The sequence below is a fragment of the Aphelocoma coerulescens genome, chromosome 1 (genome assembly GCF_041296385.1).
Source record: "Aphelocoma coerulescens isolate FSJ_1873_10779 chromosome 1, UR_Acoe_1.0, whole genome shotgun sequence".
NCBI classification, from domain to species: domain Eukaryota; kingdom Metazoa; phylum Chordata; class Aves; order Passeriformes; family Corvidae; genus Aphelocoma; species Aphelocoma coerulescens.
Window position 1 is genome coordinate 428,246 of NC_091013.1, and position 26,024 is coordinate 454,269.

Below are 26,024 nucleotides of genomic sequence, written 5' to 3' on the forward strand. Positions count from 1 at the left end.
TGGGGGGTTTCTCTAATCCTTGAGAAGCTCTCAAGAACCATTTCCCATATCCCACAGAGCAGGAGGAGGAGCAGGAAGTCATCTTCAGGCACCAGCGTCTGACACAGCCAGTTAGAGCAGCACAACTCCAGTTCAGTCTCCACCCTGAGAGACAGGAACTGTCAGAGGTCATTTTTGATTGCCCTGAGCTTCTGCTGTGCCTCATCTCTTCCTCGAGAGCCTTGCCCATGCTTTGCACAGCCCGTGCTGGATGCTGCAGGGGAAACTGGGGAAGTGCCTTATCTCAGCCACCCTTTGTGCCACAAACCAGCGGCTCCCCAGTTTCCCACCGCAGCACAGGCTGGGGCAGGGCAGCGTCACTGCTGGAACAGGCAGAGCGGGGGCTGGGGCCGGTGGGCACAATCACAGAATCACAGAGCCATTAACTGGGTTTGGTGGCAGAGATGGACTGAACGGGGCAGGGAGGAGGTTCCTGGAGCAGCGTGGCTGGGACAGTGCAGGATAAGGAAATCTGGGGGCAGGGATTTTTGGGGAGGGGGTGCGGGTGCTCCCACACCTGGCAAACGTGAGTGCAAAGCCCTGGGGAGCAGCTGCCCTGTGGCTCCAGCCTCATGTTTGGGCCACGTCTGGAACTGAGTGGGGTAAAGTGAGCCTTGTACTGCAGGGGTAGCTCATCCCCAGCTCTGCTCTGCTCCCTCTGCCTCTCATCACACCAGGACCCCAGCCGAGCCTTTACCTCTGAGGGTGGTTTTGGATAAATCCCAGACTAGCAGACCTCAGCGCCAAACCCTGCCTGGCTGGAAAACCCACATCCAAGGCTAGGGATGCGCTTGGAGCAGCCAAATCCCGGCACTTCTCCTGGAAATCCCAGTCACTGATGGGATCATGGTCTGGAGGGAGCACCTGCCCCATTATCGGGGACTGCCTGTGCCTCAGTTTCCCCTGTTGCCCTGGCCTGGCCTGACCATGGGGTTTCGCTGAGACGTGAGGGAGATGGAACCCCCAGCTGGCCCCGGGGCCACACGGGGTGAGGGGGCTGCAGTGGTGGGTCTGGTGCCCCAGCTCACAGGAACAGTGGGGTCTCACGGCAGGTGGGGGGTCCCAGCAGAACAAACCCAGTCTGCCCCAGTCCCTCTTGCTTTTCTTCCCTCCTTTTTAATCCATGCCTCAGTTTCCCTCCTGAAAAAAGTGGATTTGCTGCTGTTTGCATCAACAAAAAATGTCTGTCGGTCCTTTTGCCTCACCCCGAGGGTCTGTCGGTCCTTTTGCATCCCCCAAAGTTCTGTGGTCCCCCGTGCATGAACCAGCACAGAGGCTGCCCAGGAAGTTGCCACATTGCAAACAGAAAGGAGAAGGCACTCCTGGGGCAGCGCTGGTGCCATCAGACCCTTCCCCAGGGCCTGTTTGGAAGGCACTTGTGAAAAACACAAGCTCCTGGGGTCAGAGGAGATCCTGGGTGAGTTTTGTGCCTTACAATCCACGGAGCTCTGTCTGGAGAGCTTCGTGCTTGCCCACACAATCCCTTCGGTGCTGGGGACCACCCTAAGCCACACTGACCCAAAAGCTCCTCAATCCCAGTGGAAGAGGCCAGGTTGGGAGCACAGGAGGAGCTTGCCTGGAGCACACCCGGCTCAGCACCCACCTCCCTGGCCTCAGGCTGGGTTGGTCAAGACACTACACCCTCACTCCCAAGCTGGCTGGGCATCCTCATCCAGTCGGAATGTGGGTAAAAGCCTGGCTAAGGCCAGGTTGGACACTGGGGCTTGGAGCAACCTGGTCTACCTTGGCAGGGGGTAGAAATGGATGAGCTTTAAGGTCCCTTCCAACCCAACCCAGTCTGGGATTCCATGATTCTAAGATTAGAATTATAGAATTCTAAAGATGTTAAGGAATTCTATTGATTCTGAGGAAGAGTTTATCTTGCTGTGCCCCTGGGTAGGAGCAGGACATGGGACAGCAAACATGCCCCTTTCCTGAAGGGGATCTGCCCCTGCCATGAGCACTTCATGGCATTTCTGGAGAGCAGCCACTCTGCTTTGTGCCTCAGTTTCCCCACAGGGAGCTCTGCCCGTGGCCAGCACGGGGGGAGCAGGGGAGCCAGGGAGAAAGGATCCCCCGAGAGCTGTTCTCTGGGAGGAGGACAAGGTGAGAAATTCCCTCTCCTGTGGAAACAGGAAAGGTTTCGATAGCAACTGGCACATTCCACACACCCTGCCCCCCAGACTTGTAACAGGGCAGCAGAAGGGAGGATGGAGAAGAGGGGCTGGCTATCAGGACATGTCCCACCATCCCTTTGGGAATGGGCATCTCCTGAGCCTGCCACGGGCTCTGCCGCACAGACCCAGGGGGATCCTGAGCCCCTCACTGGCACAGGAGTGAGCAGCCCGTGCTGGGTAGTCCAGAGCTGCCCTCCTGGTTCTGCTAAGATAAATAAATAATAAATTTTAAAAGGTGGCTGTTTTCCCCTGGCTGCCACTCTGGCTCAGCAAATATTTTCTGCTGCGTCAGAGTCTGACTCAGCGGAAAGGGGACCCTGCCCTGGGGCCAGGAGCTGCCTTATCACTGCCCCAAAGGCTCCTGTTTGTGCCATCCCAGTTATCACCCCCACGCAGCCCCTGACCACGGCCAGGCTGGGGCTGGCACCGTGACTCAGCACCCTGAGCCTGTGCAAACTCATCCCACCAGTGTGTGATGGGAGAGCCCACAAACATCCCATAAACTGCAGAGAACGGGCTTGATTCCTGGGCATGGGAGTGAAACCCCTCACCTTGACCCTAATCCTGACCCTGACCCTGGTCCTGGTCCTGACCCTGAGCCTGGTCTCAGAGCTCCCTTTCTGCCTGAGTGTGTGAAGAGGAGCCTCAAACCCAAGTGTGCCCTGGGGTGTAAGAGGGTCTGTGGGACGTGCCCTGACCCCATCCCAGCTCAGCCCAGCAGAGAAGCTGTTGTTTAGGACACCCTGGTTCTGCCCAGTGCTCAGAGCTGGGCAGAGCTGAGCACAATGGGTGACGAACTTCAGGCCAGTCCTTGATTTACCCACAAGCCCTGGGACCGTGGAGGTGCTGGGATGAGCCCCATGGTCTCTGTCCAGGCAGTGGGAGAGGCTCTGACAAGGGCTGCCCCAAGGACCAGGTTCAGCGCCTCACTCGGGGCAGGGGGGGGGCTTCTCTCCAGCCCCCAAACAGCCACTCAGCCTCTGCAGAGGGATCTCCTCAGGTTCCACCCCATTTTCAGAGCCACTTTTGCTACTAGAGTAAGTGGCAGGTCCCAGGTTGGGTCAGGTCTGGAGTCAGGTCAGGTCTGCCCTCCCAAAACCAGTCCCAACACAGGAATAGGTCTGGCTCTATCCCCTGCCATCTATAAAGGCTGTAAAGGCAGAACAGGACCCATAAAACATGTTCCTGACCCAGCTGGTCCCATGCCATGAGCAGGAGGAAGAAAGTCCTTGCCTGAGCTCAGCAAAGCTCTTCATGCCCCTGGAGCCATCCTCGCACATAGGAAACCTTTGGTTAGCAAGGGCCCAAGGACTGTGAGGTCTAGGACAGCTCTCGCAGATCCCAGACAATGCTGGGATTTTTTGTGGAGGTCTGTGATTAAGGGAACCTCCTGCAAAGCAGTGACAGGCAGGGCCAGCTCAGCCCGTGGCAGGTGCAGTGCTGGGAGGACTGGTGATGTCCCTGGGAGCTAACCTGGTGTGCTGGTTTGGCCAAATTTCGAAATATCTCCTCTGAGAGAAGGCAGGTCACCACCCCTCCCCCGCCAGGTTTGGGAAAAATGAATTTTCCTCGAAGGAAAGTGAAGGAGATTATTTATTTAACAAATACAAGGGAAAAGTAAAATAATGCTAAATAATAAAATCTCTCGCTGTGGAGAAAAAACCTGGGAAAGTGTTAGAGTCCTCCCTTTGGTCTCCTCGGAGCTGGGGCTTGGCCCAGGGCCAGGCCCTCTGCGCTCGGTGGAAAGTCCTCCCGATGTGCTCTGATATTGAAGCAGTCCAGCAGAAAAGAGAGAAACTCTGAAATTCCAGGGAAGGAAAAAAGTTCAACTCTCCGTCTCTCTCTGGAGAAAAAGAAGCTGAACAACTGGCCAAAAGCTGACTGGAAAGCAGCAAGCCGGGTGCTTCCTCGCTCCCCTGCCGCGGCTGAGGGGAAAAAAAAGTCCCTATCTCTGTGTGACCTTGAACAAGCTGCAAACTGCTTTGAAAAAGTTTTGCTCAGTTTTTTCTTCCCCCTCTCAGGCTCAGTTTAAAGGCATAGAAAGGCACAAGAATTAATTTCTGGGCATAGGGCAGTGATATGGGATACACATCATAAAGTCACCCCAAGACACCTGGCCTGGGAGAAAGGATGCTGGAGCCTTGCTGAGGGAGAGCCAGGCCCTTACTCCGAGGTGTCTGGGGTTTACCTGGGTGAGGATTACCTGCTCCCTTACCTGCTCTCCCCTCTCTGCTGCCAGCACAGGCACAACCAAGCATCGTTCAAGTGCTTTTCCTGCAGCACCACAGCTCAGTCTGTCCACAGAACCCCAAGCTCCCTCAGAGGCCACAGGGGAGGGGAGCTCTGGGGAGGGGGAGAGGAAGCCTCATGGCTACAGGGGCAGAGGGAAGGGCTCGCTGAGGAGAGTCCACTGCCATCCTTCTGGTCCATGTGTTGGTACGCATTTTGTCCTGGTGTGAATGCTGCCTGTGGGCACTAGGCAGGGATGGAGGAGACCCTGAGCCCCTGTCCTGTCATAGCTCTCACCTGCTCTGAGAGAAAAATGTGAGAGGAAAACCCAGTGTGACCCATGGACAGAGAAAAGAAGGCTCCAGGGAGAGCTCAGAGCCCCTGGCAGGGCCTAAAGGGGCTCCAGGAGAGCTGGAGAGGGACTGGGGACAAGGGCTGGAGGGCCAGGAGCCAGGGAATGGCTTCCCAGTGCCAGAGGGCAGGGCTGGATGGGAGATTGGGCAGGAATTGTTCCCTGGGAGGGTGGGCAGGCCCTGGCACAGGGTGCCCAGAGCAGCTGGGGCTGCCCCTGGATCCCTGGCAGTGTCCAAGGCCAGGCTGGACACTGGGGCTTGGAGCAGCCTGGGACAGTGGGAGGTGTCCCTGCCATGGCAGGGGTGGCACTGGGGAAGCTCTAAGGTCTCTTCCAACCCAACCCATTCCACGATTCCACAGCAGAACTGCCCACTGGTGTGACTGATGTGTGGATGGGGATCTGTCCATCCATCCGTCCCGTGCCAGTGCAGCCAGACCCCAGCCCCTGCAGTGACCTTCCCCATCCCTCTGGCCCCCACAGCACACAGCCTGTGGCACCCGGCCCGGCCTTATCTCGGGCTGCAGCGAGGGGCTCTCGGGGAGGGGCTCTCGGGGAGGGGTCGGGGCTGCCGCGAGCGATAGGGGGGAGATGGGCACGGCCAGGGCGGGGGGGTCCCAGCAGCCCGGCCGGGCTGATAGCTCGGTGTGTGCCGGGGGTGTGACACCAGCCCGAGCCCTGCAGGGCCAGGACAGCTCCACAGCGGGCACTGGGCTGGGCTCTGGTGCTGGGCACAGCTGGAAAACCCCTCAACCCCATCGTCCTTGCCCTCCCTTCCTACCCCCGCCGATCGTGTCCCTCCCTCGAGCTGTCCCCCTCCAGTGTCCCCTCCAGCCCAGGGCTGAGGGTCTGGTGGCAGCCACAGCCTAAGTCCCTCCTGTGCTGAGAGATGGAAGCCCAGCAAGGGCAGGGGGGAGAGCGAACCATCGAGGAAAACCTCTGCTCTAAGTGAGCACGTCCTGCAGGCAGCTTGCCTGGAATAAAAATCCTGCTTTTCACCATTTCTGGATGGTTTTGCCTGAGTTCTTGTGGTGAGGGATAATTCAGAAGCTGTTTCACTAAAATTTAGCTTTCCCCCAGACATCCTGGCCCTTATGCCTCACCTTGTGCCTCTCATCCCTCCTCCACACTCAGCCCTGGACCCCAGAGCCTGTGGCACTGGAGTGGGTCCCTTTGCAGGGGCACAGGGACAGGGATGGACACACAGGGGCAGGGCAGGTCTCCTGCTGTGTCCAGGAGGTTCTTGGTGCATTTCTGCTGCATCCAGCCCCAAGCCCCAGCACTGTCCCCTGAGACCCACATTCCAGACCCAGGAGATTTCCGATAAAATTAAAGCAATACAGTGAAAGGTTCCAGTTAAAACATGTTTGTATGAAAAGTGGGGCACATGTTGGGATTCTAGGGGTGGTCCTGTGCAGGGCCAGAATCTGGACACAATAGTCCTTGTAGGTCCTTTTTCAGGAGGAATTTCCCCATGGAAAGGGAGGTCAGGCCTTGGCAAGAGCTGCCCAGGGAGGTCTGGAGTGCCCATCCCTGGAGGTGTCCCAGGAAGGGCTGGAGGTGGCACTCAGTGCTCTGGGCTGGGGACAAGGTGGGCATCGGGCACAGCTGGGACTGGCTGGGCTGGGAGGGCTTTTCCAGCCTCAGCGATCCTGGGATTCTGTCCCTTCCACCTCAGGGTATTCCATGGTTCTATGATTACATGGCATGAAGGTCAGGCTGGAGCAGTCAGAGCAAGGGGTGCTCCACACCTCTGGGAGTCAGACCTAAAAGATACCAAGTGTTAAATCTGCATCCCGAAATGAGAGAACTTTGTTAGGGGCAGAGAAGAGTTAATTTAACCCCCACTGCATTTTCCCTTATTGTTACAGCAGGGAAACAAATGGGAATGTGTTTGTGCTGAGAGCAGAGTGCCTGGGGCTGAAGGAAACAACTCTCCTTGTGGGGATGACATCCAGCTCCCTGCTCTGAAATTCCAACCTCCACTGTGGAGCCCCCACACCTCTGCTGTCTCTGTTGTCTCCCAGTATCCCTGTCCCTTCTGAGGAAAAAAACCTGCATTTCCAGAAATTCTTTTCCTCCATGTTCAGGCAACAACAAGTCCCAGCCAGGCAAAGTTGTACAAATTGTGGTGATTCAGACACACTTGTTGCTGCATTTCCCTGGATTCATCATTGGCCGCAAACTGAATGGGTTTAGAGCAGCTGCTCTGCCCCTTTCCCTAAAGTCTGGGAACATCTGTCTTTGCTCTGCTCCTGAATTTGGGGCAACCTAGAATCCCAGAACAGTTTGAGTTGGGAGGGGACCTCACAGCCCCCCAGTGCCACCCCTGCCATGGCAGGGACACCTTCCACTGTCCCAGGCTGCTCCAAGCCCCAATGTCCAGCCTGGCCTTGGGCACTGCCAGGGATCCAGGGGCAGCCACAGCTGCTCTGGGCACCCATCCTGCCAGGGAACGATTCCTGCCCAATCTCCCATCCATCCCTGCCCTCTGGCAGTGGAAGCCATTTCCTGTGTCCTGTTTCTCCAGCCCTTGTCCCCAGTCCCTCTCCAGTTTTTCCAGGGCTTCCTGATATCCCTGTTGTCCCAGGCACCATTCTCAAGCCACCCCTTGCTGGATATCTGCAGTAGCAGTGGGGTGGTGGGAAATTAGCTCTGGCCTCCAGGCCAGTCCAAGGCACCAGTCTCAGCCTGGCCACAGCCAAATGGGCCAGTGGGGCCCTGTGGGGCAGGATTAGCTGGAGCTGATACAGAAATTTACAGCCCAGAGTGGCTGCAAAAGGCCATTGCCATGACAGACTCTCCCCATGCAGAGGCCACAAGACCCTAATCCGATTAAGTGGCTGATTCACCTGCTGTTATTCCTTTTCTACTGTGTCCATCTGAAGGGATTTAGAGCCGCTGTGGGGATAAACCATTAAAGGGATCAATACAGGAGAGCAGCATGGAATGGGCCTGTGTGAATGAAAATTACTTCAGCCTCTCTTCCTCCTGTTTCCTCTGCCTTCCTCCTTCCCCCCTCAGCTCTTTATGGCCATCATTAACCATCCCATGAAGTCACCCTGCTCCCACACCAGTAAAACCAGACCCTGATGGGTCACAGCGTGGGGCCAGGCCTGCAGGCTTCTCACCACAAGCCACGTCTCTGCCTGTTTTCCACAGGCTCCAGAAACCCAACATTTATTAACCACATTTTAAAAATAATATTAATGCTACAGTTAACGCTCTCCTCCAGCCTCTGTGTTTGATGTTGTCCTGCCTGTCCCAGGTTCACCCTCCTGCTGCCCCTCCCTGAGCTTTTCCCTGCTGCTGGTTCAGATGCAGCAGAAAAGCATCATTATCTTTTCCCTTTCAAAGTTCAGCCTTGCAGAGCTGAAAATGAATCTCCTATCAGAGACAAGGCTAAGAACAGCCCCAGATGCAGCTTGGGTTTTAATTTCAATGCCAGGGAATTCAGGCTGCAGAGAAGTAATAAATGCAGAGGCCACCAAGGCCATTTATTGTCATCCCCAGCTGGGCGAGCAGCTGCCAGCCAGCGCTGCCTGCCTCACGTGGTGGGAATGTCTGCTTGGGAATTTAGGGCTGCACATATTCCATCCCAGTCTTTGTAGGTCTGTTTGATGAATTTTGGCAACCTCTGGAGTCTTCAGATCTCTTTAGAAGCCAGGGTGTGTCGTGTCTCTGCTCTGTAGGTGAGGAGCTCAGCCAGTGCTGGGCACCTGACGATACCTTTATCTGCTCCACACAGCCCCACTCCCCGGGCTATCAGAGCCTGCCTGGGGCTGCTGAGAGGGCCTGGGCCTCTCCCACCATCCAGAAATGGGAAAAATTAATAATGTCTCATCGAACCCTGCGCTGAGGAGCTAAAATGTGACTACAGACGTGACTCCCCCAACGGGATCACAGTGATGGGCTTGTGCCACTGTGTCTCCAGTGAGATCACAGAATCCCAGACTGGGTTGGCTTGGGAGGGACCTTAGAGCTCCCCCAGTGCCACCCCTGCCATGGCAGGGACACCTTCCACTGTCCCAGGCTGCTCCAAGCCCCAGTGTCCAGCCTGGCCTTGGGCACTGCCAGGGATCCAGGGGCAGCCCCAGCTGCTCTGGGCACCCTGTGCCAGGGCCTGCCCACCCTGCCAGGGAACAATTCCTGCCCAAGATCCCACCCAGCCCTGCCCTCTGGCAGTGGGAAGCCATTCCCTGTGTCCTGTTTCTGCCCATGTGAAAAGTCCCTCTCCAGCATTCTCAGATCAATGGACCAATATCAGCCTGTAATTGGAATATCTCAGAGGTCTGGATGAGACTTCCTAAACTGCCCACACACAGACCCAAAGTCACAGATGCAAAGAATCATGGAATGGTTTGGGTTGGAAGAGACCATGAAGATTACCCAGTTCCAGCTCCCTACTGAGGGCAGGGACACCTTCTACTGGACCAGGTGGATCCAAGTCCCGTCCAACCTGGCCTGGAACAATTCCAGTGTCCGTGGTTTTGTCTGGATGCCTGACACCTCCAGCATCCTGGCTTTGCCTTTCTGAGCATGGGAGCACAGCTTCACTCGAGGGCTGGAAACCAGGAAAACACTCGTGCAGGTGACAGCCAGAATCCAACATAAGCCTTTAGCCAGACCTCACCCTGGTGGAAATGGATGTTGCTGATCGGGCTCTGACATGGCAGGGTCCTGCTGGCCTTGTGCAAGACTTTTCTCAGCAGGGAGAGGCCACTGAGGGGCTCACAGTGGACACACATGGAAAGAGCAGAGGAGCCTGTTCACAGCTGCAGCCCACCCTGTCATCCTACACAGGTATTCCTGGAAACCTGGAGCTGAGGAGGCGACCTCTGCTTCCCTGACACCATCCCTGCAAGTGTCCAAGGCCAGGCTGGACAGGGCTTGGAGCAACCTGGTCTAGTGGAAGGTCCCCTGTCCATGGCAGGGGGTGGAACAAGAAGACCTTTAAAGTCCTTTCCAACCCAGGCAATTCCATGATTCTAAAGGACCTCTCTGAGGGGTCTGTGCCTGCTGCAGGGATGGGTGGAATGTCCATGCCTGTGGTGAACAGACAGCCAGGGGTGAAGGAGAGGGAGATAAGAGGGTCCTGTGTCCTGAGCCAGACTGTTAAGGGACTCACAGGGCTTTCCACACCTCACGGCAGAGTGACCACTGCACGGACAGCCTGACCGCCCGCTGGGGACCCCCGCCCGTCCCAGCCAATGGCCCCGCTGCAGGGCCGGGGAGGGGCTGCGGGCAGGGGATAAAAGCCCCGGCGGGGCCTGGGCTCAGCTACGGGGTCTGTGTCCTCCTGCAGCCCAGCACAGCCGCCGCCACCATGGTGCACTGGTCAGCCGAGGAGAAGCAGCTCATCGCCAGCGTCTGGGGCAAGGTCAACGTGGAGGAATGCGGCGCCGAGGCCCTGGCCAGGTAGGCCCAGCTGCCGGGAACCTGCCCGGCTGCACCTGGAGAGGGAAACTCTCCAGTCACGGGAGCGTTCACGTGGCTGTGCTTCTGTTGTGTCTCTCCCCAGGCTGCTGATCGTCTACCCCTGGACCCAGAGGTTCTTCTCTAACTTCGGGAACCTGTCCAGCCCCACGGCCATCATCGGCAACCCCAAGGTGCGTGCCCACGGCAAGAAGGTGCTCACCTCCTTCGGGGAAGCCATCAAGAACCTGGACAACATCAAGGTGACCTACTCCAAGCTGTCTGAGCTGCACTGCGACAAGCTGCACGTGGACCCCGAGAACTTCAGGGTGAGTTGTCCTTGGAGCTTGACCCTCTGTCCCTCCTTCCTCAGAGCACCTCAGTGCCTGGGGGATCTCAAACAGGCATAAATAACTTGTATTTTAGTTACCAAACAGGACATGGCTGACTGGAGTGGGAACTGGGGGAGAGGGGAAGGTTGGGAATTTAATGATGCAGGGTAATACTAGGCTCTGGGCTGCAGGGACAAATTTGGTGACAAACATAGGGAGATTCTGTAAAAGTCTGGGGGCTCGTACAGGCATGGCTGGAACAAAGAAGCAGGATGTTGGCCTCTGTTTCAGCCTCTGTTTAAGCCTGGCTTTGGGGATGTAGCAGGTGGACCTCACACTGACCCTTAGCTGAAGTAGGTGTGGGGTTTCACAGCAGAAAAAGAAAAGGTAGAAAAATGTCCAGAGGCTGGAAAGCATGAGAGGAAGCAGAGATGGAGCAGGTGGATACTCGTGCCCACAGCCAGCACAGGGCTCTTGTCCTGCATGAGGACTCAGCTGACAGACCTTCCCCGGGTCACAGCCCCAGGACCCACTGGGAGCTGGGGTCCCCTGGTCCCGGGGTGCTGTGCAGGGCGAAGGGGTGCCCAGCACCTTGCTGACCTGATTTCCCTCTTGCCTTCCCCTCTCCAGCTCCTGGGTGACATCCTGATCATCGTCCTGGCCGCGCACCTCACCAAGGACTTCACCCCTGCCTGCCAGGCCACGTGGCAGAAGCTGGTCGGGGTGGTGGCCCATGCCCTGGCCCACAAGTACCACTAAAGCCTCAGGAGGCAGCTGTGTCTGTAACAGGCAATAAAAACCACATTTTCTGGAATTCTTTGTGTTGTGTGTCTGTGCGTCTGCCTGTGGGCTCTGGGCCTCTCCTCCTGGGATGTTTGCAAGGACATAACTTTGTAGAGATTCACTGATTAGGCAGAAGTTTACCCCTCCACAGTTTGCTACTGATGTATTTTTAAGAAGCTGATCAAAAGCATTTTCTGCATCAGAGATGAAAACTAGTGCATCCTGATCAGAGTTTGATAACTGAAATGTGTAAGATCCCAGGAGCAGGGGATGAGGGATGAGGGCAGCTTTCAGACAGGATGGATTAGAGCTTTTTTTTACTCATTTTGGTTTAATGGAAGCACATTTTTCAGTGGAATAGAAGGATTCTATGTAAGCATCTCAGTTTCAGCAATGCTTTTCCAGGAATAGCCTAAAAGGCAACAAGGAGAGACATGCTGGTGTCTCAGGATGATGAAACCCTTGTTTTGCAAGATTTATGAATAAATATTCTGGCTTTCCCATGATAAAGCAGGGATTTGCACTTAACCCCTCTATCCTGCACAGCCAGGTGGGCAAAGGTCCAGCCCTGCCAGCAGCACTGAAGGGCTGGGGGAAAAAAAATAGGAAAAAAGCCCAAAATCTGGATCCAGCTTCCCTGCAGCACAGCTTCTCCTTTTACCCAGCAAATGAGCATTTCAGCAGGATTGCAGGAGGTGAGCCATCCTCAATGCCTTGTTCCAGTTCAAAGCCTTGGAATTTTCCAGCACACACAAAACAGCTGATGGTGGGTGCACCCAGCAGCACCCCCAGGCCTGCTGGGGTGTCCAGAGCTGGTTCCCAAACCAGCACCCAGGGCAGAGGTGTGCAGTGGCCAGCTCTTTTCATCTCAGTGTCCATATCTTGATCATTCTGTTGCTGCTCTCCTCTGGACACATTCCAGCGGTGGTGTGGAGCATGTCCTGCTCTCTGGCCAGCACCTGGATGGTCCTGTTTTCCTGGATTAGGGATAGTGACACGGGTGTGGTGCTTGTGCTGCAGAGCCAGTGTGCCCCACTGTCCCAGTGACAGTCATCCCTCTCTGGTGTGACAGAGCAAAGTTACAACTACCACCAGCCCACCTGACCCAAAAACAGGTCAGGAGAATAGAGGAGAGCCCTGGATGCAGGATGCCCCTGGATCCCTGGCAGTGTCTAAGGCCAGGCTGGACATTGGGGCTTGGAGCAGCTTGGGACAGTGGGAGGTGTCCCTGCCATGGCAGGGGTGGCACTGGATGGGCTTTAAGGTCCCTTCAAACCCAAACCTTCTGGGATTTTAAAATAGGAACAAAGGCACCCTCAAGACCTGCTGGCTTAGGACACAAGGCCCTGCATATTCTGGAGGAGAGTGGAGGCTGGCCTGGCTCCAGAGCAGAGCCTGGGCACAGATGCCACTGCTGCTGATAAGGGCTCTGTAAAGCTTGGCGGGGACACTGCTGCAATCAGGGACCATTAAACTCTGCTTGGGGCAGAAAGGCCCTCACTGGAGCTGCCTTTGGCCCTTGTTGGGATGGTTTGTCTCCAAAAGGGAAGGGTCTTGTCCATGGAAGGGGGCAAGTGTGTGGCCAAGACTTGAGCAACCTGGTCTAGTAGAAGGTCCCCCGCCTATGGTGGGGGGAGGGGGGTGGAACGAGATGATCTTGAAGATCCCTTCCAGCCCAAACTATTCCATGATCCTATGATTCCCCGAGTTTGGAGATCTTCCTCTCACAGCAAAGGGAACAGCCAACTGGAAGGATACTTGAGGGAAGGGTCCTGAGCGCAGTGAAATCCATCACAGGCTGACAGCAGGGCCCAGTTTTCTGCCTGGGGACCAGCTGGCAATAAGCTGTCAGGTGTTGCTGGGGTTGCACTGGGGGAAAGGAGATTTCCCTTTGACTCTGCAGACTCAAAAAGAACTACAGAAATTGCCCCTGCTCAGCACATTGTGAGGAACATTTCCCCTCCCAGCCTATGTCCCCAAAAAGCTCCCTCAGCAGGCAGCCCCTGTGCCAGGAGCTCCCAAAACCTCCCAGCCAGGCCGCTGCCTCCAAGGCAGAAAGCAGAGGATTTTAAAACCTACCTAAAATTAACTCTTTCTTGCAAAAATGGGTGAGGTGGAGGGACCCTCTGGAGAGCGCCAGGGTGAGCCCAAGGCTGGGACTATCTGGGCTGTGCTGCCTTTGGTTTTTGCCAGGTCTCACAGGGTCCAGGACTGCTCAAAGCTGGTGCTGTCCTGGCCAGGCTCACCCTGCCCCTCGCAGGTACTTGGGGGCTGTATCTGCCTCACTGGGAGCTTGTGTCACTGACAGTGTCATGGCCCAGTGCCCGCTGCTACAAACAGCCTCTGGGCCAGCCCAACACTGCAGACTCCCTTAAAATTTTTCCATGGCTCACTAATCTTCAAATTTAGAAGCCCTTGGAATTCTTTCTCAGGGAGTTTAAACTTATGTTTTTAGCTTATTTCAGCTGGTAAGTGCCCCATGTCACCAAAGCAGCTGCTGGAGAGGCTCTCTGGATGCCCAGGGAAGCTCTGGCTGCCCTGGAAATCTCCAAGGCCAGGTTGGAGCAGCCTGGGACAGTGGAAGGTGTCCCTGCCCATGGCAGGGGGTGGCACTGGATGGGCTTTAAGGTCCCTCCCAACCCAGACCAGTCTGGGATTCCATGATTCCATGTGCAAAGCACTTTGGAGGATTCACTTGGCAGGACGGGATGATGTTCCCCAGGAGGAACACATGGCCTGTGCCACCCTGCAATCCCAGAGCCGGGCTGGAGCCATGCTGGCAGCTCCACCTGTGCTCGGGGCTGCACATGGGGGTGAGGTGATGGTTGTCCACTCAAAGGCAGAGGGACAAAGGGCCTCTTTCCCCCTTGGACAGCATCCAAAACCACTATCTTTCCCTGGGCAGCCCCGCTCCCTCTCCAGCCCCAAGCAGGGGCTCAGTGAACTGAGATTAGGCCAAGCCATGTATAAAAATCCCTGGGGCAGACTTCGGAGCCACATCCTTGGCATTGTTTAGGGAAGTCCTGGGCACCCCCCGTGCTGACACCATGGTGCAGTGGACAGCCGAGGAGAAGCAGCTCATCACCGGCCTCTGGGGCAAGGTCAACGTCGCCGAGTGCGGTGCCGAGGCCCTGGCCAGGTAGGTCCAGCTCCTGAGAACCTGCCCGGCTGCACCTGGAGAGAGGAACCACCCCACTCATGGGAACATCAATGCCTCTGTGTCTCTCTCTCTGTTTGTGTTCCTCCATCTCTCCCCAGGCTGCTGATTGTCTACCCCTGGACCCAGAGGTTCTTTGCCTCCTTCGGGAACCTGTCCAGCCCCACTGCCATCATTGGCAATCCCAAGGTGCAGGCCCATGGCAAGAAGGTGCTCACCTCCTTCGGGGAAGCCGTCAAGAACCTGGACAGCATCAAGAAATGTTTTGCTCAGCTGAGCAAACTCCACTGCGACAAACTGCATGTGGACCCCGAGAACTTCAGGGTGAGCCATGGGCAGAGGCTCCCAGGCTCTGGAGGTGTTTCAGGGCCTCAGAGGGGTCTGACAGTCAGTGAGACCTTGAGAGAAACCCTGGGGCTGCCTGAGAGCCTGTTGAGGGTAGGGGCAGTGGAGGGGAAAGGAGAGTCATATTTGGGGGGAACAGAGAGGAGTTATGGGGCTGGGATCTGTGAGAGGAGGGAGCCAGGCAGGCGAGGTGAATGAGGAGAAATGCAGAGACAAATGTGTCCTGGTCAGAAGAAACATCCTGGAGCAGCCAGAAGGGAAGGGATTGAGACGGGGTTTAGAGGGAAGAGCTGAGCTTGGCTGTGATGGAGTGGGTAAACCAGAAGGGAAAACAAGCACAGCCACTTTGGCAGGAGGGTTCTGAGCCCAGGGACAGCCAGGGTGGGTAGGGATGGAGAAGGGAAGGGGTAAACTCAGTAGAAGCTGAGGGAGGACACTGCACAGCAGGCAAAGGAAGGTGCTGGGGGGAGGATCCAGCACACCCAGGGATCCTGGTGCATGCCAGCTGTGCCAGGAGCCTGGTGCCCTGCATGAGGCCGGGATAAATCAGCTCCTTGCTTGCTGTGAGCTCCCCAGTGACCAGAGTGGGACGGTGGGGAGGAAGGTGGGGGCAGCACCAGCTGATGGCTTCTTCTCCCTCCACTGCCAGCTCCTGGGTGACATCCTCATCATTGTCCTGGCTGCCAACCACGGCAAGGAATTCTCCCCCGCCTGCCAGGCCGCCTGGCAGAAGATGGTCTGTGTGGTGGCCCACGCGCTGGCCCACGAATACAACTGAGCCTCCTGGGATCCTTCCTGCCTGGAGACGCTCCTGGGGAATCCTTCTCGGGTTCTGCTGGGCTCTAATTACCAAATAAACACCAACTGCTCCAGCCACGAGGAGATGTCTGGTTCTTTGTGGGAATGGGGAGGGGGGGACACGGGGGGCTGGGGAAGCAAATGCTCACAAACATGGGATAACATGAGCCACGATCTCGTTCATGCAAGTGAAACTTAGTCTAAGATGGAGAGCCCAGGGGAGTGTTCAGGACAAAACCCAAATAAACACCACAAAAACCAAACAGAAACACTCTGGCACTTTTTTGGAGACATCAGGTAACATTGTTTGTTTAATGTTTTAAGACTTTCACAGAGTGAGTGGAGTAGAACTGTACGAAAATGTGCAGTGGGAGAAGTGTCAGGGAGACTGGGGCCATCACTTGTAACTTCCTGCATGTGGGGTTTTGTTGGTTTTTAAAGTTGTTGTAATTCTTAGGTTAGCAAAGGCAGAATGCAACAGACACAACCATCAAGACTGGGTTGGATGGGACTTAGAAAAAACCTGGGCTAGTGGAAGGTGTCCCTGCCCATGGCAGGGGATGGGACTGGATGAGATTTAAGGTCCAAGCCAGTCTGGGATTCTGTGATTCCATGAAACACCCCAGTGTTGATTGCAGAGGACTGGGGAACTGTGTCACCACCAGGCCTGGCCCAGGGTCCTTTGGCCAAACCCCCTCCTGCAGTGAGCAGGAACAAACACAAATGCTTTGCTCCAAGGCCACCCAGACCCCACCAGGGCATTCCTGAGCCCCATGAGCTCCATCCCTGTCCCCTGGATCCCACCTCACCACCTTCAGCTGGGCGCAGGAGCAGAAGAGCAGCCCCAGCTGACCCAGCTGCCTCTCCCACCTCTCAGGAGCACCACTGACCATCTGGCTGCTGAACCCCAGGGTCGGGCACTGTCTCAGGCTGCACAGCTGCGCAGATGTTTTTTCCTCCTAGAAAGGGTGGTCAGGCCTTAGCAGGGGCTGCCCAGGGAGGTTTGGAGTGCCCTGGAAGGGCTGGAGGTGGCACTCAGAGCTCTGGGCTGGGGACAAGGTGGGCATAGGGCACAGCTGGGACTGGCTGGGCTGGGAGGGCTTTTCCAGCCTCAGGGATCCTGGGATCCTGTGGGATCCAGTATGCCCAGTCTTCGCACCTCTCTTCATGCCCTGTGAGCCAACACCCTGCAGGCAGTTGGTTTGCCCTGGGCTATAACATCTCCCTTCCAGCCTTGCCTGAGCTTTGCCAAGAGGTTCTTTGAGGAAGGAGCTCCCTCTTGGCTGCAAGGCCTTGCCGTGGTTTTAGCAGTGTCATCCTGAAGTTACCAAACTCTTAAAGAGCTGATGGGAAAGAAAAAGGGAGAACCCAAAGCCTGACAGGTCCTGCAAGAAGAGGAGAAGGAGAAACTGGTGCATTCAGAGGGAGAACCCAAGAGGCCCAGGTCTGAGTCTCCTGCCTCAGGGGCTGGCATCATCCAAGGGGCACCAGGCCTGTCACCTTCCCTGGGGAGCTGCTGCAGAACTTGCAGGGAGCCGTGCTGGGACTTTGTGTGGAGATAATGCCACCATTCAGCAGGGCTGGAAATCAGAGACAGGGGAGGGCGGGTGGCCAGCCAAGCCCAGCGCTGGATCTGGGCATCTTGCCCTGGGGCCCCACCCTGATGTTGGGTCCCCTCCCCTGGGGTGCCAGGGCTGCGGGGCCCCCCCGGGGGCCCAGCCAATGGAGGGGTGCACAGGGGAGAGGAGGGGCCCAGGGCAGTGTATAAAAGTGGGGACAGGGAGAGCAGCTCACCAGCGTGCGATCCTTCGGGAGCAAGAGCCCAGCCTTCCTCCGTACCTGCCACACACAACCCTCCTGCCAACACCATGGTGCAGTGGACAGCCGAGGAGAAGCAGCTCATCACCGGCCTCTGGGGCAAGGTCAACGTCGCCGAGTGCGGTGCCGAGGCCCTGGCCAGGTAGGTCCAGCTCCTGGGAACCTGCCCGGCTGCACCTGGAGAGAGGAACCACCCCACTCATGGGAACATCAATGTGACTGTGTCTGTTTGTGTCTCTCCCCAGGCTGCTGATTGTCTACCCCTGGACCCAGAGGTTCTTTGCCTCCTTCGGGAACCTGTCCAGCCCCACGGCCATCATTGGCAATCCCAAGGTGCAGGCCCATGGCAAGAAGGTGCTCACCTCCTTCGGGGAAGCCGTCAAGAACCTGGACAACATCAAGAACACCTTTTCCCAGCTGTCTGAGCTGCACTGCGACAAACTGCACGTGGACCCCGAGAACTTCAGGGTGAGCTGTGCCCCTGACGTGCCCTCCCCACTGCAGTGTCTTCCCTAACCCTGATCCCCACCAGGAGAGGGATTTACCCTGGACAGGGCAGTGTGGGAGGAAGAGGGGGTGGTGGTTGGCATGAGGGGGAGATGCAGAGGGACAGAGAGGGAAGGGACCCAGTGCAGCCTGGTGAGAAGGCACTGCCCAGCCTGAGAGGTGACAGGGGCTGTGTGGAGGGGGCGAGCGAGGGCAGACGGGGGACGGGAAGGGGAGGATGTGGTTTCGGTGCAGGATTGGAGGGGGAGAACAAAGCAAAAGCAGGAAGAGGTTTGAGCCGAGGGGGAAGAGAAGGAACAGGGCAAAGCTTGGCACAGAGGAGAACAGAGAGATGAGTGAGGAGCAGGAGATGGCAGCTGGATGCCAAAACCAAGAGGATCTACAGAGAGAAAACTTTGGCTGAGAGTGTCTCAGTGGGGAATTAACCCCAGTATTTGTCCCCAGGCTGTAAATGTAATTCAAAAAAAATTGTGGAGAATTTTTAGTTACTCTTTCCATATGGTAGCAGAACCAGAACCTTTAGAAAAAGAGCAGAGACCAAATTTAAGGTGAATCTTAAAAAGCACTTGGGGGAGGTTTTTAAGACTGCAGATTTCCTGGAGGCTTCCCTGGGTGTAATGTGAGTGCTTGTGTGGGGATGTACCGGGCATTGCTAACCTGAGGGTGCTCTTGTCCCCACAGCTCCTGGGTGACATCCTGATCATCGTCCTGGCCGCCCACTTCGGCAAGGATTTCTCTCCCGACTGCCAGGCTGCCTGGCAGAAGCTGGTGCGTGTGGTTGCCCACGCTCTGGCCCGCAAGTACCACTAAAGAGCCGCAGGAACGCCCCGGCAGCGCCCTCGGTGTCCTGCACCCGCTGCTGTGCTGGAGCCAACAGCTTCTAACAGCCAAATAAAGCTCATCCTGTGAAGTCTCCACTGCGTCTGTGTGTTCCTGAGGGCCTGGAGGGCTTGGGGGGGCAGCTGGGCTGGGCAGGGTTCCAGAAAATACCCCCTGCCTTTGTTCTGGGTGGTTTTGGTGGTTTGTGTGGGATTTGCCTCTGGAAATTGTGCTTTCGGGATATTGGGTGGATAAAGTCCTGCCACCCCCAGGGTCACACACTGGGGACTTTGAACAGAGGAACTACTCAGAATTTTACTGTAAAACCTGCATGTCTCTCCTAGACAAGGGAAATTGAGAGGATTCATATTTTTCTGGGGGGAGGATAAACAAATTGAAGACTTTAATCTACCCTGGCTCATCCCTGGCATAAAACCTACCCGAAATCAGCTGAGTCACGCAGGCCCAGCAGCCAGCTGGGTGGGGGCAGGTTTTAGATAAACATTTTGCTATCGAGGCCTGTCCAGACTTTGTTTATTCACATGCCTCCCACCCTGAGCCGCCCACTCTGCAATTTGGAGGGGGCCCGATCCTGCCAAGAGCAGCGACTTAATTTCCTGGATGCGCGTTTTGGGTGGGTTTAGGTGTCTGCAGAGCAGGACTCCTCTGGGTAGGGTTTGTTCTTGGCATGGGAAGCACATCTGAACAGAGCATGACGCAGCAAAAGTGATGCTTGGCTGAAAGATGTGGTCATTTCTAAGGGAAAACCTGGGCAAAGCTATTTATCCCAGGATTTCTGACACCCAGTTTGCACTGTGTTCTGTCTCTGCCTCACCCACATCTCTGGGCACTCCACTCTCTGCCCCTGACCCACAGGAAGGTGTTAGAAGCCCCCTGTGATCCATAAATGCCATTTCTCAGTCATGTCACCCAAAGAAAGAGGCATTCTGTTCCTGGCATCAAGGTACACACTGAGAAGGAGAGAAGATGACTTGCAGCAAGTCCCAAGGGTTTTTCTCCCTGCAGGGAGACTGGGCAGTCACAGAGCCACCAAACCCCCAAATTCTACGTGACTTTTCATAGGCTTTGTGACAGATACTAATAGTTTCCTATGAACATGATTGATCTTCAGGCAGAAATGAGTGAACTGCTTGAATAAGTAGGTCTCCTGCAAGCGAGGTGTCTGGGGATAGGAAGGACAACACAGAGAGGCACTGGGGACAAGGGCTGGAGGGACAGGAGCCAGGGAATGGCTTCCCAGTACCAGAGGGCAGGGCTGGATGGGAGATTGGGCAGGAATTGTTCCCTGGGAGGGTGGGCAGGCCCTGGCACAGGGTGCCCAGAGCAGCTGGGGCTGCCCCTGGATCCCTGGCAGTGCCCAAGGCCAGGCTGGACATTGGGGCTTGGAGCAGCCTGGGACAGTGGGAGGTGTCCCTGCCATGGCAGGGGTGGCACTGGATGGACTTTAAGGTCCCTCCATCCCAACCCATTCTATCCTTCCATGATCCTACAACCCGAGCAGACCTCCAGGGTTCTGGCATTCCCTGCACCTGGTGAGACATGGCACGGTGGGAACAGCCCTCATTGGTGCTGCCTTGTGGCTTCATTCCCATCTCCATTCCCAGCTGGGGATGACACCCTGCTCCGGGTGCCCCCAGCACACACATCCTGTGGGATGTCCTCTCCCCATGCTGCTTTTTCTGCTCCCATTCCACGATATCAGAACATCCCTGTGGGTGCCAGCACCCCTTGGGTGGTGCCCAGTGCAGCACTGGCAGCACCCAGGTCCTGGTGGGGCTGATAAGGGGGTGCAGGGGGGTGGGCACTGGTGGTAGCCTGGCGGCCTTTTCCCTGCATATTCCCCCTTCCTGCCTGTGCCAGGCTGAGCTGGACTTGATTCGTCATTGTGGTCCAGCCCCCAGCTGTGGGGACTGGATTTACTGGAGAAAAGGCAAATGTAAGCAAATCTAATGAAGATTATTCATTCCTATTCTACTAAAAAAAAATCTACAGCTGGAGTGGGAAAAAGATATTGTTAGGCTAGAGACCTCTCTTGCTATTTTCTTCCTTTCAATTGCTTTTCCTGCCATATTTTCAGCGCAGAAGACACTTAGCAGGAGATGGCCCCTGGAGGAAGTGCCGAAGTCTGAGAGGAGCTGGGTTAGCCCTGAGGCTCTGCTGCAGCCTGGTCACCCCCTCACCTGTCCCCAGCCTGACAGGACCCAGCAGCTCTTCCTTAGCCCAGTCCAAATCCTCTGGAAAACAACAGGAAAACAGTGCACTGGCCCTGGCACCTTGGGATCAGGATCAAAACCCCTGTGCTGATTTTAGTAAGAACAGCATTTCTTGGGGTTTATGCAGAAAACAAAAGAGCAAATCTCCCCAGGGCACTGCTCCTGGTCAGAGTACTTCACCCCGGGAATGCTCCAGGGTGTGTCGGGGGGATCCAAACATCCCTCCAGGAGAGCCTGGCCTGGCTGAATGTGGCAGGGGAATGTGGAACTTGGCAGATTCAGAAGGGGCAGGCCCTGGGCTCCCCCACAATCTGGACATGCCTGAGCTGAGCTTTTGTTGTTTTTAGAGCCCACAGCAGAACCTGCAGCAACAAATGTTGTGTTCCAAGACTGTTTCACTGCTCTTTATGGACGTGGCTGAAAGCAGGAACGGGCTGATCCTGTTTGGCCCCCTCTCCCCACCCACAGCACTGCATCGGGCTGGTTCTGTCATGTCTGAGGGGACAACATCTGGGTGGGCTTCACATGGCATGGATGAGCTTTAGGGTCCTTCCAGAGCAAACCATTCTGAGATTCTGTCTTAGAATATCTTGAATAGGAAAGGACCAACCAACCACAATAGTTGAAGTCCAGCTCAGAAGCTGGACTACAAAGTCCAACTATGATTCCTCCTGCTCCGCAAGGCACAAATAAACCAAAGAGGTCAAGTTCTGTTACAGGAGGACAATAATGAGGTTAATGCAGATGTTGGCTGCAGAGCCTGAGCATCCTCTGAGCAGCTCCAGCACAGCTCCCAGTGGTGCAAGGACACCCAAGCCCCTGGGCAGGGCAGGGGCTGCAGGGTTTGCTGAGGGCAAACCCCTCTGTGTGGCTCTGCCACAGGCTATATGTCAGCCCGAACATTCATCACTTCACTGGTGCCAGGCAGAGCCCAGCATTCAAAGAGCTGAGGCACAAGGCTCACAGGCCCACAGGTCACAGCCCTGAGCCCCTGCCCACGGTCAGTGGTGATGGACCATTGCTGGGACTCCTGCAGCCCTTTACCCGCAGGGGGCCCGTGCTGGAAGGTGAAAGAACTGCCCTCACAGACGGGAAAGGATAAAGCTCTGGAGCTCAGGATAACCAGAGAACCCTTCTCGGGTGCCACGCCCTGGCCATGCCCCCCTGCTCCCCCTCCTGCTCCCCGCTGGGGACCCCCGCCCGTCCCAGCCAATGGCCCCGCTGCAGGGCCGGGGAGGGGCTGCGGGCAGGGGATAAAAGCCCCGGCGGGGCCTGGGCTCAGCTACGGGGTCTGTGTCCTCCTGCAGCCCAGCACAGCCGCCGCCACCATGGTGCACTGGTCAGCCGAGGAGAAGCAGCTCATCGCCAGCGTCTGGGGCAAGGTCAACGTGGAGGAATGCGGCGCCGAGGCCCTGGCCAGGTAGGCCCAGCTGCCGGGAACCTGCCCGGCTGCACCTGGAGAGGGAAACTCTCCAGTCACGGGAGCGTTCACGTGGCTGTGCTTCTGTTGTGTCTCTCCCCAGGCTGCTGATCGTCTACCCCTGGACCCAGAGGTTCTTCTCTAACTTCGGGAACCTGTCCAGCCCCACGGCCATCATCGGCAACCCCAAGGTGCGTGCCCACGGCAAGAAGGTGCTCACCTCCTTCGGGGAAGCCATCAAGAACCTGGACAACATCAAGGTGACCTACTCCAAGCTGTCTGAGCTGCACTGCGACAAGCTGCACGTGGACCCCGAGAACTTCAGGGTGAGCTGTGTGTGCAGTCCCAGCCCTTCCCTGGGCTGTGTGGGGAGAGCCAGACTTTGCTGTTGCTCTGTCCAGGGACATTTTCTTGGGCTGGTGGGGGAAGAATCCCTGTGTAATACCCAAGAGGGGTGATGGTTTGTACAAGGGTTTTTGCAACGGTGTCTGTGACTTTCTCCCTAAAAAGTCCCATTTTTGGTGCCAGCACAGCACCAGGGAGGGGAAGGTATGGAGAGTTGGTTACCCGGAGATCTGGCTGCAGAACCCCAGGGGAAGGTGCAGCCTGGGCTGGAGGAGTCAGAGCAGAGGGAAGCTCAGCAGAGCATTTCAGGAAATCCAAGCTCCCACAGCAAGATAGAACCAAGGAGCAGGGTCCTGCCTTCCCCGGCACCAGGTGTGGGACACTCCCCCCTTCTCCAACACTTTTATTTAGAAATGGATCATTCTCTTCATTTATGTCTCAAGACAAAAAGAAAAAAAATAGTGTTTTTCAGGGTGGGTCTCAGGCCAAATCCAAATGTTTTAGCATTGCAAAAATGGGGAAATAGTTGAAGGTTCTTTCTGGGTTTATTTTATTTTATTTTATTTTATTTTATTTTATTTTATTTTATTTTATTTTATTTTATTTTATTTTATTTATATTGTTTTCCCAAAACCCAGAGCTTTCTGTGGAAAGACTGAGGATTCTGTTGCCTCAGGGAACAGGGAGTGAGCCATGCCCAGTCATGGACCAGGGGCTGAGGAGGAAAAGGAGGAGGAGTGTGCAGTGTGTGAGATCCTTTCAGGAGGGCAATTCCACCTCAGGGAGAAGCCGGGGAAGGAAACCTGTGGGCTGCAGGTGGTGTCTGGGAGGTGGACAGGAAGGAGAGGGACTGGGGAGGGGGAAAATCTGCAGCAGCAAAAGTGGGGAGAGGTAAAGGAGAAGCTGTTTGGAGCCAAAGGCACTGCAGGACACAGGAGGGTGGTGGAGGGGCCTCCAGTGACAGCAGAGCCTTGGTGGCAGCGGGTCCGGCCGGGATGTCCCGAGCTCCCTGATCAGCTCTGACTGACCAGCAGCTCCCAGCAGCACTGACCTTGACCCTGCCTGTGCTCCTATCTCCTCCAGCTCCTTGGAGACATCCTCATCATCGTCCTGGCTTCCCACTTCAGCAAGGATTTCACCCCTGCGTGCCAGTTCGCCTGGCAGAAGCTCGTCAGTGTCGTGGCTCACGCTCTGGCCCGCAAGTACCACTGAACAGCCCGGGAAGAGCAGGAGCCCTGGCACACTGCCAGCCCCTGGGCACGGGGAGCAGCCCGCTGGGAGCCCCTGACCACAAATAAACTCTCCAGCGGCTCACCTGCGACGTGTCCCTGTGTCTGTGCTGGGGAGGAGGGCTGGGGGCTGTCCTGGGGCGAGGGGCCATCCGCGTGGGTGATTCCCGGTCTCCCGGGGCTGGGCAGTCGGAGATTCCCTAACTCCGCAGTGCTCTCTGATGTGCGATCGCTGCAGCCGGGAGGGCCGTGGGAATGGAGGGGCTGCAAAGAGAATCCTGGAATCACAGAATACCCTGAGCGGGATGGGCCCACGAGAATCATCGAGTCCAACTGCTGGCCGTGCACAGAACAACCCCAAAATCCCACCACGCACCTGAGAGCATTGCCCAAATCTGTTCTCCCAGCTCTGCAGTAATGTGGGCTAAGGTGAAGCCAGCCGTATCCGGAGCACAGAATTCCCTAATCAAGGTGCTGCTGCCCTCAGGGAACTGGTACCTGCTGTGCCCATCCCTAGGCCCGGGGATGCACCATCTCCTGTGAGAGCACCTGATCCAGGAGAAAGTCTGAACTCAGACCCCTGGGAGGTTCAGAAGATGTTGGAGAGGGACTGGGGACAAGGGCTGGAGGACAGGACCCAGGGAATGGCTTCCCAGTACCAGAGGGCAGGGATGGATGGGATACTGGGCAGGAATTGTTCCCTGGGAGGGTGGGCAGGCCCTGGCACAGGGTGCCCAGAGCAGCTGGGGCTGCCCCTGGATCCCTGGCAGTGCCCAAGGCCAGGCTGGACATTGGGGCTTGGAGCAGCCTGGGACAGTGGGAGGTGTCCCTGTCCATGGCAGGGCTGGCACTGGGTGGGTTTGAGGTCCTTTCCCCACCCAAAGCAGTCTGAGATTTTCATGGTGGTCTCCAGGAGGAGAGGTGCCATTTCCCAGTGGCTGAGGAACCACAAGCACAGATCACAACTGTGATTTCTATAATTTAACACTATTTCCCAATGCCTTTTCCTACCCATTTTGCCGAAGAGCAATCCTCCTCTCCTGAAATCTGCTCAGTCATTACTCTCTGCTGTTGTGGTCATTCCCTTCCTTTGTTTCCCAAGCAGCACCATGTGCAGCTCATTCATCAAAGTTTTGTGATGCTGTGAGAGCAGAGAACAATCAATCATCCTGCTGGGGTGAACTTCCCACCATTCCAGAGCTGCATGATGCAGTTCAGAGGGACTCAGGAGTTTTCCCTCTTGTCTAAACCACACCTGAACCAAATCTGTGCTGATTGCGACTCCCAGCACCTTTTAAGAAATTCTTATTCAAATGTTAGTGAGGAGCAGGGGAACCAGGAGACTATCAGGTATAATTATTTTTATCTGCTGCTTATCCCTTATCCCCACACTTATCAACATTGCAGAAGCAGAAAAAGTCCCCAGTTCACTTCTCAGCACAAGCCAAAAATACTCTTTAGGCAGCTCTGTGCTGCCCCTGCCGGGGTTATTTATGGTGTATTTATAGGCACGATTTTACACCTCTCGAGGGAATTCTGTCAGGAGTGGCAGCATCACGGAGCATTTCAGGAGCCCGAGCTGGTGGGGTTGGAATGCAATCACCACATCAGCTGCCCCTGGGACGTGTCTGCTGTGTTTGACACTGCCGGAAGGAGGGGGGCTGACAGTGTCCTTGCTCTGATGCTTAGAAGATGCTTCATCACTTTTGAGAGGTAAATAAAGATGTTGTTTTCTCCAGGAACCACAGTGGAAATTCCCAACTTGCCCGAAGAATCCGTGCTCCTGCAGTGACTGTTTCAGGCAGTTTGTGATGCCGTGTGTTACGTCACAGGGATATTTAGACAGAAAATCTCTCTGCCTGCGGCACAAAGGGATCCTTGCAGATTTCCTAGGATGGGCTTAATCCATATGGCCAAAGCAACAGGTGAGACTGGAGGGATGGGACCAGCCCTCCTGGCTCTCTTCCATGGGCCCCTTGTGCAAGGGCTGGCTGGGAACAGGATCACAACTTTTTCCTGTGTTAC

General features: G+C 56.0%; 4 protein-coding genes across 12 annotated transcripts; all 4 read left to right on the plus strand.

The window, feature by feature from the left end:
- Positions 1-9,932: 9,932 nt before the first annotated feature.
- On the plus strand, positions 9,933-11,338 carry LOC138104004 (hemoglobin subunit rho). Its single transcript, XM_069002726.1, has 3 exons — positions 9,933-10,215; positions 10,319-10,541; positions 11,175-11,338. Exons 1-3 carry the CDS (start codon positions 10,124-10,126, stop codon positions 11,301-11,303), a joined length of 444 nt encoding a protein of 147 aa, XP_068858827.1. The 5' UTR covers positions 9,933-10,123; the 3' UTR covers positions 11,304-11,338.
- Positions 11,339-14,358: 3,020 nt separating this feature from the next.
- On the plus strand, positions 14,359-15,607 carry LOC138103354 (hemoglobin subunit beta-like). The gene is made up of 3 exons (XM_069001987.1): positions 14,359-14,466; positions 14,586-14,808; positions 15,479-15,607. Exons 1-3 carry the CDS (start codon positions 14,375-14,377, stop codon positions 15,605-15,607), a joined length of 444 nt encoding a protein of 147 aa, XP_068858088.1. The 5' UTR covers positions 14,359-14,374.
- Positions 15,608-17,410: 1,803 nt separating this feature from the next.
- On the plus strand, positions 17,411-18,867 carry LOC138102727 (hemoglobin subunit beta). The gene is made up of 3 exons (XM_069000751.1): positions 17,411-17,587; positions 17,691-17,913; positions 18,634-18,867. The coding sequence occupies exons 1-3, from the start codon at positions 17,496-17,498 to the stop codon at positions 18,760-18,762; spliced, it is 444 nt and encodes a 147-aa protein (XP_068856852.1). The 5' UTR covers positions 17,411-17,495; the 3' UTR covers positions 18,763-18,867.
- Positions 18,868-19,365: 498 nt separating this feature from the next.
- Positions 19,366-24,249, plus strand: LOC138121636 (hemoglobin subunit epsilon). 9 transcript variants are annotated; one of them, XM_068995601.1, is made up of 5 exons: positions 19,366-19,405; positions 20,870-20,931; positions 22,313-22,425; positions 22,529-22,751; positions 23,854-24,249. In XM_068995601.1, the coding sequence occupies exons 1-5, from the start codon at positions 19,393-19,395 to the stop codon at positions 23,980-23,982; spliced, it is 540 nt and encodes a 179-aa protein (XP_068851702.1). In that variant the 5' UTR covers positions 19,366-19,392; the 3' UTR covers positions 23,983-24,249. The 9 variants fall into 9 exon arrangements, with proteins under 9 accessions (XP_068851702.1, XP_068853325.1, XP_068850885.1 ...); XM_068994784.1 differs by lacking the exon at positions 19,366-19,405 and adding an exon at positions 20,216-20,324; XM_068999283.1 differs by lacking the exon at positions 19,366-19,405 and adding an exon at positions 20,639-20,728.
- The last annotated feature ends 1,775 nt before the right edge of the window (positions 24,250-26,024 follow it).

Coding starts and splice junctions, on each gene's coding strand:
- LOC138103354 (XM_069001987.1), top strand. CDS start 14,375: ATGGTGCAGTGGACAGCCGAGGAGAAGCAGCTCATCACCGGCCTCTGG. Junction 14,467..14,585: donor GGTGCCGAGGCCCTGGCCAG/GTAGGTCCAGCT, acceptor ATCTCTCCCCAG/GCTGCTGATTGTCTACCCCT. Junction 14,809..15,478: donor TGGACCCCGAGAACTTCAGG/GTGAGCCATGGG, acceptor CTCCACTGCCAG/CTCCTGGGTGACATCCTCAT.
- LOC138102727 (XM_069000751.1), top strand. CDS start 17,496: ATGGTGCAGTGGACAGCCGAGGAGAAGCAGCTCATCACCGGCCTCTGG. Junction 17,588..17,690: donor GGTGCCGAGGCCCTGGCCAG/GTAGGTCCAGCT, acceptor GTCTCTCCCCAG/GCTGCTGATTGTCTACCCCT. Junction 17,914..18,633: donor TGGACCCCGAGAACTTCAGG/GTGAGCTGTGCC, acceptor TTGTCCCCACAG/CTCCTGGGTGACATCCTGAT.
- LOC138104004 (XM_069002726.1), top strand. CDS start 10,124: ATGGTGCACTGGTCAGCCGAGGAGAAGCAGCTCATCGCCAGCGTCTGG. Junction 10,216..10,318: donor GGCGCCGAGGCCCTGGCCAG/GTAGGCCCAGCT, acceptor GTCTCTCCCCAG/GCTGCTGATCGTCTACCCCT. Junction 10,542..11,174: donor TGGACCCCGAGAACTTCAGG/GTGAGTTGTCCT, acceptor TCCCCTCTCCAG/CTCCTGGGTGACATCCTGAT.
- LOC138121636 (XM_069035750.1), top strand. CDS start 22,016: ATGGACCATTGCTGGGACTCCTGCAGCCCTTTACCCGCAGGGGGCCCG. Junction 22,426..22,528: donor GGCGCCGAGGCCCTGGCCAG/GTAGGCCCAGCT, acceptor GTCTCTCCCCAG/GCTGCTGATCGTCTACCCCT. Junction 22,752..23,853: donor TGGACCCCGAGAACTTCAGG/GTGAGCTGTGTG, acceptor TATCTCCTCCAG/CTCCTTGGAGACATCCTCAT.